The 13,376-nt window shown below is 35.0% G+C and overlaps 1 protein-coding gene across 3 annotated transcripts in view; it reads right to left on the reverse strand.

Moving 5' to 3' along the window:
- Positions 1-13,376, reverse strand: part of UVRAG (UV radiation resistance associated) — a 296,834-nt gene that overhangs the window by 152,376 nt on the left and 131,082 nt on the right. For all 3 annotated transcript variants that reach the window (XM_042957394.1, XM_042957395.1, XM_042957396.1), the window contains one exon: positions 11,398-11,503. In XM_042957394.1, coding sequence (XP_042813328.1) covers positions 11,398-11,503 — 106 coding nt within the window. The remainder of the gene's footprint in view (positions 1-11,397; positions 11,504-13,376) is intronic.

The raw sequence follows: 13,376 nt of genomic DNA on the forward strand, positions 1-13,376 counted from the left end.
AAGCTGGGAGAAGAAGGAAATAATTTCTGTACAATTTTTCTATAAACCTAAAACTACTCTAAAAAATAAAGCTTATTTTTAAAAAAGTGATAGAACTATACCTCAAAAAAGCCAATTTTACTGAATGTTCATTTAATAAAACAAATCCCAGGCACATTCTCCCAGAGATACAACTAAGTTTGCTAAATAGGTAAGTTTGTGAACTTATCTTTCTATTAAAATAGTTCCTACTTAAACCTATGAAACCACACTCTAAACTTTACTCAGCCTCCCTTTTAATCCAAATACCTTTGGAAGCCAGAATTTGCCTCCAGATAAAATCTGAAATCCTGCCCCCACAATGAACATACATGTACTTGCACATTTGTATTCACACACAATTACTGCGCTATGAATGTATGTGCCCTTCTCTCCTGCTCTTTTTTTTAATTAAAAAAATTTTTTAAAATTTATTTATGAGAGATAGGGACAGCGTGAGCGGGGGAGGGGCAGAGAGAGAGGGAAGACACCAAATCCAAAGCAGGCTCCAGGCTCTGAGCTGTCAACAGAGAGCCTGACTCAGGGCTTGAACTCACAAACCAAGAGATCATGACCTGAGCCGAAGTGGGACACTGAACCGACTAAGCCACCCAGGTGCCCCTCTCCTGCTCTTTATCAACAGTGTCAATAATATGCTTCTCATGATTTTCCATAAAATCTTAACCCAATAGTAATATTTGGCTGTACCTAGTAAATTCTTATCTCCTTCCTAAGATATGTACTAATTAAAATTGTAATGAGAAAAAAAAAAAAACTATTCATTCAATAAACCGAATAGCTTTACCAAGCTGGTAGAAAACTTTAAAAGATAAAGTCAGCATCTCTATTTGATTCAAAGATAATGAAGAAGCAAGGGCACTCAGTGAGATGAGTAATGGTATCGCCTTGTTGAAGCAATGGGCATGGAAAATGATCTGGCAGTTGCATGTAAAGTACTTTATGGCTATCGTTTCTCACCCAAAATGCTTTCTTCCTCATCTCTGAAACATTGATTCTAAACAGATGGCATGATCATCTGTTAAAGACATTCAAGCCAAGAAAACAAGCAGAACAGCTTATTTCCAATCATCATTATTATATTTGACCGGAAAACTCTATGAAATATGAAACATTCCTAAGCAATTTTTCTTGAACAAAGCAAACATTTATGAAGGGCATACTATGTGCTCCTAAATGAATGAGAAATGGTGTCTGCTTTCTAAGAGTTTGGGTCTAATGGAGATAAAAGCCATTTTGCCCTGTCAACCAAATGTAAAAACAAAGACCAAAGACAGTGTGGTTGTTTATCATTAAAGAAAAAGGAACCAAGAAACAATTTGGATTTCTTTAATAATTCAATAGTATGATCATGACAGGCTAGGGTGTTTTTATATCACTGAGAGAAAAAATACATAAATTCTTAGGAAACAGTCCTTTTTTTACAAAGGAGTTAAGTGTTCAATTTTTGTAACTTGTATTTTTCCACAAAATATGTAAACCGAATTCTACCTGGGCAGAGGAAAAAAGAAACAACAGAAAAAAAGTGAAGCAACTTTTCATAGAACACAGATATGCCTACACAGAGGGTTAATCTGCTCTATTCCAGGGTACACACTCAAATAGGGAATATTTTCTAGAATCAAAGCACCAAGGGTACAAGTTCATCTAAATACTAAACTAATACAGGAAGGCATGTTTACAGTGTGTTTGCGTTATGGTCCATGTGCAGAAACTGGCCCATTTACAGAACTGTATCAAGTCATTCAATACCAATTCAATACCAATTCAATACCAATGGCTCTAATTTCTGACGAGAAGAGTAAACAAACCTGACCAAGTGGGATCTGGTTCTGCTTCTTTTCTAACTCATCTAACACAAGTGCTCAAAGACCTTAATGTTCTGTAAGTATCTGCTAATGGGTTTCTGTGTTCTATTTATCTGTTTACTCCTAGTTAATGTCACATGTGCATCTCCAATGGGTAAGTATTCATTGGATCTTAGTGTTTTTATACAACATGTATCTGATCTGAAAATCACAGGTAGATTCCTCTATTTGCAAGCACACACATTCCTATTTACAAAGACAATGACAGGCAATGTCCAAAGATTCATTTCAGAATGACAGACTAATTTGTAAATGACATACTAAAGGAAACAATTTTCTTTAGATCACATTGGAGCTAAAAAGCCTGAGGTGAAATGTTCTCAAAGCATGGTCCAGGAAACCACGAGAGTTTCTGAGACCATTTCAGAGTCTGTGAGATCAAAAATATCTTCATAATACTACTAAGCTGTTATCTCCCTTTTTCATTCTCATTTTCTCATAACTGTATGGTGGAGCTTTCCAGAGTCTCTAAGATTTGTGGTATCCTCACAGCCTGATTGCCGAAATAAATGTGAGAATCCATCTGTCTTTTATTAACCTAGGCATCACCAACAGATACACACTAAGTTCTCTGAGGTCTTGATAATTTTTAAGAGTATAAAGAAGTCTTGAGACTAAAAAGTTTGAGCATGGTAGATTAGGGCACACTCATCTATATTAGTTTTCCCACAAAACCTGGAAATAATTAACAATCTGGAAAAAAAACTTTAGAACTATGGCAGTTGTGCTATGGGAACAAATTTACTTTTAAATGTCATTTCTAGGTTGTTTCTACTGCACTTACAGCTAATCAACCACCAAAAAAGGGAAAAAAATTTCCTTAGAAAATACTTAATCCAGGGGCACTTGGGTGGCTCAGGTGGTTAAGCGCTGACTTCAGCTCAGATCATGATTTTACGGTTCATGTGTTCAAGCCCCAGATTGGGCTGTCTTCAACGCAGAGCCTGCTTCAGATCCTCTGTCCACCCTTCTCTCCCTGCTCCTCCCCTTCTCATGCACGTGCATGAGAAGCTCTCTCTCCCCCAAAATTAAATAAACTTTAAATAAATAAACATTAACAAAAAAGAAAATAATCCAATTTATTAACTTCATAGACACAGTGGCCATATCAGACCTAGAACCCAGATCCAACTAGGAAGATAAAGCAAAAGATATATAATAATAAAACATATACAAGTTCTACTTCTGCTGTTAAGAGAATGAGCACCTAAGAAACTGGTCCTCTGATTAAATAATAGCTACAGGCTCCAGATAAAATACAAAAAGCTGCTACATGAGAATTCTGGAGATTGATCAGTGACAGGTAAATTTTGGAGAGATTCAGAGCCTGGTGCAAGCAACCAACATACAGAGTGAATTTCCCCTTTTCTGTAGCTTTGTCCTGAGGGTGACTGCAGTCAAACTCCAATGAAAGACAACTATCTTTCTAGCCAGAAGAGCCAGGGGAAAGAGATCAGGCAATCAGAATGAAGGAAGCAAGAGAATGGGCACCCCAGATTCTGTTTAAATTCAACCTGAGCCTCTGAATCATAAACAACATATGCATGAGGCAAAACAGAAAGCAGCTAGCTGTGAGTAAGGGTAAAAGTACTGAACTAAATGAAATCTAAGCCAATGTCCACTGCAAGCATGACAGCTTGAACCTAACCAAGTAACTACCTGCTAAAATAACATTGTGGGCTGCCTCGGTGGCTCAGTTAGTTAAGCATCTGACTTCAGCTCAGGTCATAATCTTGCAGTTCACGAGTTCAAGCCCCATGTCGGGCTACGGTACTGACAGCTTGGAGCCTGGAGCCTGCTTCAGATTCTGTGTCTCCCTCTCTCTCTGCCCCTCCCTCACTCATGGTCTGTCTCTGTCTCAAAAATAAATAAATGTTTAAAAAAATTTTTTTAAATAAAAAATCAATATTCTTCAGAAGAAAGTAACAAAATCCAGAGAATCCACAAAATTATATTCACATTGTCCAGGATAATATGTAGTATTACCCCATATATGAACAGCCAGGAAAATAGGACTCACTCTCCAGGGAAAAGACAACCCACATATGGCAACCCTGAGATGACCCAGATGTTAGAATTATCATACAAAGACTTTAAAGCCACTATTAAAAATATGCTGAGTGAGAAAAAGTAAAATATCCTTACAATGAATCAACAGATATGAAATCTCAGCCAAGTACTACAAAAGGAAAATACTCTTACAATGAATAAAAAGATATAAAATCTCAGCAGAGCACTAGAAAATATTAAAAATATTAAAAGCAAGGACTTCTGCTTCTAGCCAAGATGGAATAGGAAAAATAAATAGTGCTCAACTAATTTTACCAGGCTACCATAATCCTAATACCAAACTGATAAAGTAATTTAAAACATTGTGCTCCAGTATCCCTAATAAATATAGCAAAAAAACCCTTAAATTATTTCCAGATCAAATCTATCAAGACACAAAAAAAGAGCATATACTGTAACCAATTCAGAGTTATTCCAGAAATGTAATGTTAAACATCTGAAATTAAAGTATGCAGAATTAAGGAGAAAAATCACACGGTCATTTCAATAGATGCAGAAAAAGCATCTGACAATTCAACATCCATTCATGATAAAAACTCTCAGAAACTGGGAGTAGGAGGGAACTTCCTAACACCAATAAAGGGCATTACTACCATTATGTTTAATTAAGAAAGGATGACTCATTTCCCCCTACGATCGGGAACAAGGATTTCCCCTTGCATCACCTTTATTCAATATTGTACTGTACATTCTAGCTACTGAAATAAGTCACAAAAAAGAAATAATAAAAAGCACACAAAGCAGTCCAAGTTTGCAGGTATGAGTGTTTACATAGAAAATCCCAATAAATACACAAAATAACTACGAGAACTAAAAAATTAATATAACAAGGCTACAAGATACTAGGTTAATAAATTAAAAGGAACTATATTGTTTTATACTAGCAACAAACAGATGAGAAACAAAAATTCAAAAACAATTCCATTTGCAAGAATGCACCCCCAAAACTCCCATAAACTACGTAGGAATAGCTCTAACAAAAGATGTCCAAAATCTCTCAAGATATTGAAAGAATTAAAGAAAAATCTAAATGAAAGAAATATATGCCCGGTTCATGGAGTAGAGAACCTGTTGTTGCTAAGATGGCAATTCTCCACAAATTGATCTACAAATCTTTATCAAAATTGCAACAGGACTTTTTTTTTTTTTTTTGTAGAAATGGACAAATTGATCCTTGAATCACTTGGAAATACAAAGAACCTAGAAAACCCACAGGAATTTTGATAACAAGAACAAAGTTGGAGGACTTACCATAAATGGTTTTAAAACAAGGGATCTATAATAGTAGAATTTGATATTGGTGAAAGGTAGACATATAGATCAGTGGAGCAAACAGAAAATCCAGAAATAGATGAACACATATTTAGTCAATTGACTTTAGAAAGACATTTCAAAACAATTAAATTAGTAAAGAAAAGATTCTTCAACAAATGATGGTAAATCAGCTGCATATTCATATAGAAAAAAATTACCTCACTTATTAACTCATACAAAAAAACTAGTTTGAAATGGATCATAGGTCTAAATGTCAAGCCCAAAACTACAAAACTTCTAGGAAAAAAAAAAAAAAAAACCACTAAAGAAATTTATATGATTTTAGGTTAGTCCAAGATTCCCTATAGAGAAAACAAAAAGCCCTACCGATAAAATAACATTAAAAAACACACTGTATTTCACTAAACTTATAAATTTTTGCTCTTTAGAAAGCATCATTAAGAACATGAAAAGGCAAGCCACAGAATGTAAGAAAATACTCCCAACATGCGTATCAAAAAAAGGACTTGTATCCAAAAAAAAAAAAAAAAAAATACAAACACACATGCAAAAGTGTATGTATACACACACTCTCTCCCCCTCCCTCTCCCTCCTTCTCTGTTCCCCTCTCCTCTCTCAAACCTCAACACAAGAAGACAGAAATCCCATTAAAAAATAAGGGGAAAAAACATGAAACTACTTTACATGTATACTAGGAGTGAAAAAATAATGAAATAAATTACAGATAATGGGAGCTAAGTTTATCACTAACAGAAATAAAGATACTACAAATAAACAAACTGAGGTAGAAGAATGAACTCTGTGCTGTTAAGAGTTGAATGTATCAATATGAAGTCATGTTTAGCTTAATACATATATAGATACTTGTGTATACCAGCTCTGTCCACTGCGAGGACCTAGAAGCAGTTACAACCCAGTAGCCACAAGCATACCCAGTACCCAGATCTTGTTTCTAAATACCATTATCTAACGGAAGGAACAGGACTCCTTGCAAAAATGGCTCATTCAGGGTTGAAACAGGGGAAAGACAAGATGAGCCTGGATCATATAGTGCCAGAAATTTTAAAAGTGCTTTAAAAAGCACACAAATAAAAAAGAGAGTCATGTCAAAAGGATATAGGAGCCAACCTGAAAGAGCTCTCAATGTCACAAGGTGAGCAAGAAAATAAATAACACAGTATTTGATTATAACCTAAAGTATAAGATAAATATATAAAAGTCCATACTGATGAATAAATAAATAAATGGGGCAGGACAAATCTTCCCCACAAAGAATTCTAAATAATATATGTAGGCAGTCTTCCCTCAGAAGGTGGAGTCTAAGTCCCCTCTACTGGAGTGTAGGCTGGACGTAGTATCTTGCTTTCAAAAAATTAAGAGTATGGAGGGGCACCTGGGTGGCTCAGTCGGTTAAGCGCCCGACTTCGGCTCAGGTCACGATCTCACGGTCTGTGAGTTTGAGCCCCGTGTCGGGCTCTGTGCTGACAGCTCAGAGCCTGGAGCCTGTTTCAGATTCTGTGTCTCCCTCTCTCTGACCCTCCCCCGTTCATGCTCGGTCTCTCTCTGTCTCAAAAATAAATAAACGTTAAAAAAAAAAAAAAAAAAGTTTAAAAAAAAAAAAATTAAGAGTATGGAAACAATACTCCAAAGGAGAGTACAGTGGATAAACCTAGGGAACACCACCTTAAGCAAGTAGTGGTTAAGGTAAATATCAACAGGGATTAGTAATGGCGATTTAAATGCAGGAAGGAATGAGAAACTGTCATAGATCAGAGAAGCCTAGGAAGACAATGTGGTATCCTGGGCTGGATACTGGAACAGTGAATCCAGGCTATTCATGGCAAAACAACAGACAAATCCCAATCACAGGATATTCTATAAAATACCTGTCTAGTTTTCCTCAAAACTGTCAAAGTCATTAAAAACAATGAAAGTCTGAGAAATTTTCACAACCAAGAAGAGTCTAAGGAAGCAGGACTACTAAATGTAATATGGTTTTCTTCATGGGATTCTGGAACAGAAAAGAACATTAGGTAAAAATTAAGGAAATTTGAAGAAAGCATGGATTTTAGTTAATGCTGATTTATCAGTATAGGTTCATTAATTATAATAAATGTATCATTAAGGTAAAATGTTAATAACAGGAGAAACTGGCTGCAGGGTATACACTTTGTACTGTCTTTGTCATAATTCTATAAATCTACTACTGTTATAAAATAAAGTCTAGTTATTTTTTAAAAAGACATTAGTGGAAACACTGGTGAAACCTGAATAAAGCCCACAGTTAATGGTAACATATCAATGTTAGCTTCTTAGTTTGATATTGTACAATGTTAAATGTAACATGGTTATAGAAGAGGTTAATATTAGGGGAAAATGGATGAAAGTTATATGGAAACATTCTGAACTATCTTTGCAAATTTTCTGCAAATATAAATAGTTTATTTTTTTTTATGGGCAAAAATACTTAAACTTACACTTCCTAAAGAATACACAAGTGACCAATAAAGATATGAAAAATGTCTGCCATAGAAATGCGTTACAAACTAAGAAAACACCATACACCCTCAAGAACAGCTAAAATTAAAGAGAATAACCTCTTAGATGAAATAGACAAATCCTTGAAAAATGTAAGCTACTAAACTGAAGCTCACCCAAGAAGGAGATAACTTTCAGTAACCCACAAATATGAAAGAACTGAATTCCTAGTTCAAAGCACACAAAGAAAATTCCATGTCCAGATAGCTTCACTGGTAAATTCTACCATACACTTAAAAAATAATTCCAATTCTACACGTATTCTTCCAGAAAACAGAAGAAAAAGCACCTCCCTACTCACTGGGTTGTAGCCAACATCACCCTGACAACAAAACCAAAGAGATTCTAAGAAAACAAAGTACAGACCAGACCAATATCCCTAATGAATGGAGACGCAAAAATCCTTTAAATATTTTAGCAAATTGAATCTGGCAATACATATAAAAAATATTTCCTCATGAACAAGAGGGGCTTTCCCCAGGAATGCAAAGTTGGATTAACATTCAAACATCAATGTATTTCACCACCATGATATGAGAAAACAGAAAAACAAAAATACAATTATCAATGGATATGGGAGAGGCATTTGACAAAATCCAAAACATATGAGCAAAGTTCAAGATGACAACAGCAGAAATTTCATAAGAAACAAATAAATGTCAAAAAGATACGTTGGCCATTGATGTAGTTTGAGAAGATGCTAAATCTTTTAAAAGTCATCAAGTATGAACTCAAATTCTTATACAGAGAAAGTTACATTTGATCTTACAAAGTAAGTACTCTGATTTCTTTTTTTTTTTTTTTACTGTTTTTTAACATTTCTTTATTTTTGAAAGAGAGAGACAGAGCACTAGTGGGGGAGGGGCAGAGAGAAAGAGGGAGACACAGAATCTGAAGCAGGCTCCAGGCTCTTGAGTTGTCAGCACAGAGCCCAATGAGGGGCTCAAACCCACGAACTGTGAGGTCATGACTTGAGCCGAGGTCGGATGCTTAACCGAATGAGCCACCCAGGGACCCCCAAAGTAATCTGATTTCTTTCAGCATCAAATATGCCTTCTGACTGACTATACTTAGGCTAAAATTAAAGTCAATTCTTAAAAATTGAAACTGTCTCGGTTGGAGTATGATGACCTTGGGGATTTAGAAAGGGAATGAGGAAAAAAGGTAACAGTAGAGTTTCTAATTTGCTACAGGTGAATCTCAAAGTAGAAAATTAACAAGTACATGGCATTACTGCCCGAAAGAAGACAAGTAAACCAAAATTTGCCTCTGCTTGTGAAATGATTATGGGAAAGTTGCTTCCTGTCTTCAGGCCTCATTCTCCATCCTGTAGTATGAGGAGAGTATGCTTGCTCACAAAAAAGAAAGAAAGAAAATTTTCAGGCCCAGAATGGTGTCACTTAGATCGAGTTCCCAAACTGGTACTTACTATGAAATCTAACTGCATTTCAACCTCCTCTAGAAATGGCCAGCTAGGAATTTTTCAGTCTTTGCCAATGAGTCTGACCCTTAGGCCCTCTGTATCCCCACAAAAAAGATGAGGCAATCTGCATGATAAGACACTTTGCTTCTCCCCCAAGGAGGCAGGCCTTGCCTGGAACAATCCTCTTCTTTTGCTAATAACTTTCTCGCCCCTACCCTCCTTCTATAGAAACCTTCCACTTTGTACAATTTAACTTGCTAGATAAGGTATTGCCCAATTGATTCCCGTGTCATTTGAAAAAGCCACATAGAAATTCAAATTTTCTTGGCTGAATTTTGTTATTTAACATGCTAGATTCATTCCTAAATTCAATATTTATTGAGCACTTACTATGTGTCAAACACTTTTCTAGACAATGGTGAATACAGCAGTGAAGAAAAACAGACAAAAATCCCTACCCTCATAGAGTTTGGAGAGACAGACAAAGTACATATGCAAAGTATATAGCATGTTAAAGGGCAATAAATACTAGGAGAAAAATAAAATGGGGAAGGGGGTTGAGTGTGCTGAGGAAGGTTGGCTTTAGTGGGGTTATACAGGAAGTAGATGACTTCTAGGTCCACTTTTAGTTCAAAAATCAATGATTCTCTTCTATGTTGACCAGGCAGCGTAAAAACACAAAGTGAACCTCTGAACCTGACCTCTTTACACTCACACATTCTATCACCTTGCTCTATGTGTCACCACTTATATTTTAGAAAAATAGGATTAAACATACATTTTTTCATACTGAGACAAAACATATGCTGTCATTTAATGGAATAAGTAATTTCCCAGTCTTGCCTTGGGGAGACGAAAATAAGAAAGAAAGAAAAAACCCTAGCAATTTCTCCTCAGACAAAGGTTCTAAAAATGTGGCATTTCTGTACACTACAGAAAGGATTAAAATTATCTGTTTTTTTTCTCCTTTTCCAATATGTTTGTGGTCTGGAATTTCTTCCTTGACTGAGCTTAAGTTAAAACAAGACGTGGTTTAACAGCTTCTCCAAAATGGAAGATTTTCCATAGGCAAGAAAAGTCATATGAATAAATATTACTACTATAGTTATTGCAGCTGCCATATTTTGTGTACCTGCTATGTGCCAGGTACAGCTAGTCATTTTATATATTAGGTTGAATTATATGAAACTGCCATTTATAGGTCAAAATCAGCAATTTCGTATAGTTTAAATACATTATCATCCATTAACTTCAAAGTTCATGAGAGAGGAGTCTGTGTAAGTGGTTAATTGCATTGCTTTTCTATAGTTCATCTATTAAACTATTATCTTGGGCAAATCTTCAAGATGATATGGAACTTTTGTTTGGAGATAAAAAGGCCTTTTCCTAAGTTGATATGCTATAAATGACAACTGGAAGATACTGCCTCTCTGTGAAAATGAGTTAGTAAAAACAAAACAAAACAAAACAAAAAAACAACTCAAAGTTTTTTAGTTAGGACTTAATTTGAGCACAGATATCATCAAAAGCTGTCCATAGCCATGGGGTTTCATTTCAAGAAAAGTTCAATTTATTAGTTATGCGCACTATTCTGCTCAAAGACAGAATCTTTATTCCAAAATTAGTATTTTTAAAAATAATTAATTTAGAAAAGAGTCTAGAGCAACCCCAAATTACACTAATATCTTGAATCTGTCCATTTGGGTTGGAATTTCTATTTCTTTGGAAATGCCTCATCAAAAGAATCTTTCCCCAAAGAGAACACTGTCCATAAACCAGCCTATTAAGTTTACTCCAAATAATTTTAAGTTCATCTTTTAAGCAGAGATTAGTCCCTAAAGGTTTTTTTTTCTTTTGGCAGCTATTTCCCATTCACTATAGTCTGTGTCTAGAGTTCACATTAGTAAGACATTAATAAAATAGCTTTTAATTATTTTCTAAGTAATTGTATGTCATCTAAAGTTTCATCTAGCAGAAAAGGCAGGTCCTTTTTTTTTTGCATGTTCCATTAAGAGATGGGAAAGTGTTTTCCAATATTTAAATGCCAACATAAGTCTCAGTGAAACATTAAAAGAAAAAATACCTAAATAAAGCTTTTTGGGAAAAAATTAATTAACACAAGAAGAATATGATGCAATCATAGGAGCAATCAAGGAGTCTAAACAATAAATATATATAAAAACCTACCAACTCATTGCTTGTAGATGTGAGTCTTAGCTTTTCTTCAATTTCCTTTCCAATTTTCTGAACAGTTACCTGAGTCTGTTTAATTGCACACTGGGCTCTATGAAGCCTAGAAATAAAAGTTAGAGAAAAATTCAAGTGAGTTAACTATAAACTCTCAACACAGAGACATAAATGGAACAAACAAGAGACATAAATGGAACAAAATGAGGACAAACCTTCCAGGATAAACAGAATTAGTAATGAACTCAAACTGATCATTTCATAATTCCCTAGCATACCTGTAATGAAATAACAGGAATTACAATGTGCCCTTAAAACACCCTTTCAGGGCATCTAGGTGGCTCAGTCAGTTAAACAGCCAACTCTCAATTTCAGCTCAGGTCATGATCTCATGGTTCAGATCAAGCCCCAAGTCTGTGCTGTCAGCATGGAGCCCACTTGGGATTCTCTCTCTCCTTCTCTCTCCGTCCCTTCCCCACTTGTGTGCACACGGAGGAATAATACAGTAAGTAAAGAAACTTAAAAAAAAACAAACACCCTTTCTATGCCTGCCTGCCTCTGATATATTGAGAGTTAAAATGGTGAACTCACAGGAGTCTGGAAGACACCTTAGAGAGAAAATAATCTGGCTGAATCCCATCATGTTAAAAATGTGAAAACTGAGGCCCAAGGAAATTAAGTGGATTGCTAAAGTCACCAGGAGAACATCAATGACGACAAACCTGAATATTACTTATGGGTATCCACAAAGAAAAAAAGAATTAACAATCCCAGTTAAAATGACTAATTTAAAGCAGCAGCCACTTTGAAACAAGGAACATTGAAAAAAATTAGAAACTATTTTTCTTTTTTGCTTCCATTATGGGTTTGTGTTTTTCTTTGTCTCTTGGTCTTCAAATATAGCTTATGTATTTCTTATACATATACATATTAAAAATGGTCAAACTGTATTTTTAGATGACATGATTTTCATATAAAGAATCATTAGAAATCTACAAAACAACTACTAGAACTAATAAGGTCACAGGATACAAGGTCAACATACAAAAAAATTCAGTGATATTTCTATATATGGGTCAATAGTTTCACAATCACAATCACAATCTCAACAGGCTTTAGTTCTTTGGAAGAAATTAAGAAGCGTATTGATACTATAATTTATACAGAAAAACAAAGAATCTAGAAGAGATAAACCAAGATAAACTTAGAAAAAATAAAACTATATAATCAAAACAATGTGCTACTGGCATAAGGATCAAAAAAATAGATCAATGGAACAGCATAAAGATTATATATAAAGATATAGAGCTACACATATATGGCCAATTGATTTTGGACAAAGGAATCCAGGCAAATTAACGGAGAAAAGAAAGTTTTTAAAACAAATGGTGCTGGAACATTGGACAAACATAGGGGGAAAAATTAATTTCATTCCCTACCTCACAGCACATTCAAAAGATTAATTCAAGGAGAGCATAGTAAACATAAAAACTAAAATCACAAAACTTGTAGAAGAAACATAGAGAATCTCTTACAACCTTAGAAGAGGTAAAGATTTCATAGATAAGGTATGAAAAGCACTAACCATAAAATTAAAAATAGACAAATTGGACTTCACAATAATAAAAAATGTCTGTTCGGCTAAAGATGCCATTAAGAAATGATAAGCAGTCCACAGAGTGAGAGAAAATACTTGCAAAACATCTATCTGACCAAGGACTGCGTCTGGAGTACATAAAAAACTCTTATAAATCAGTCACAAAGAGACAATCCAGTTAAAAATGGGCAAAAAAGTAAAATGCTTCACAAAAGGTGATACAAGAGTGGCCAAAAAGTACAAGAAAAGGTATTCAACATCTTAGTCATCATAAAAATGCAAATTAAAATCACAATGAGATACATTCCACATCTATTAGAATAGCTAAAATTAAAATGAACATTAGGGCTCCTGGGTGGCTCAGTCGGTTAGGCGTCCAACT

Source organism: Panthera tigris, chromosome D1, assembly GCF_018350195.1.
Source record: "Panthera tigris isolate Pti1 chromosome D1, P.tigris_Pti1_mat1.1, whole genome shotgun sequence".
NCBI classification, from domain to species: domain Eukaryota; kingdom Metazoa; phylum Chordata; class Mammalia; order Carnivora; family Felidae; genus Panthera; species Panthera tigris.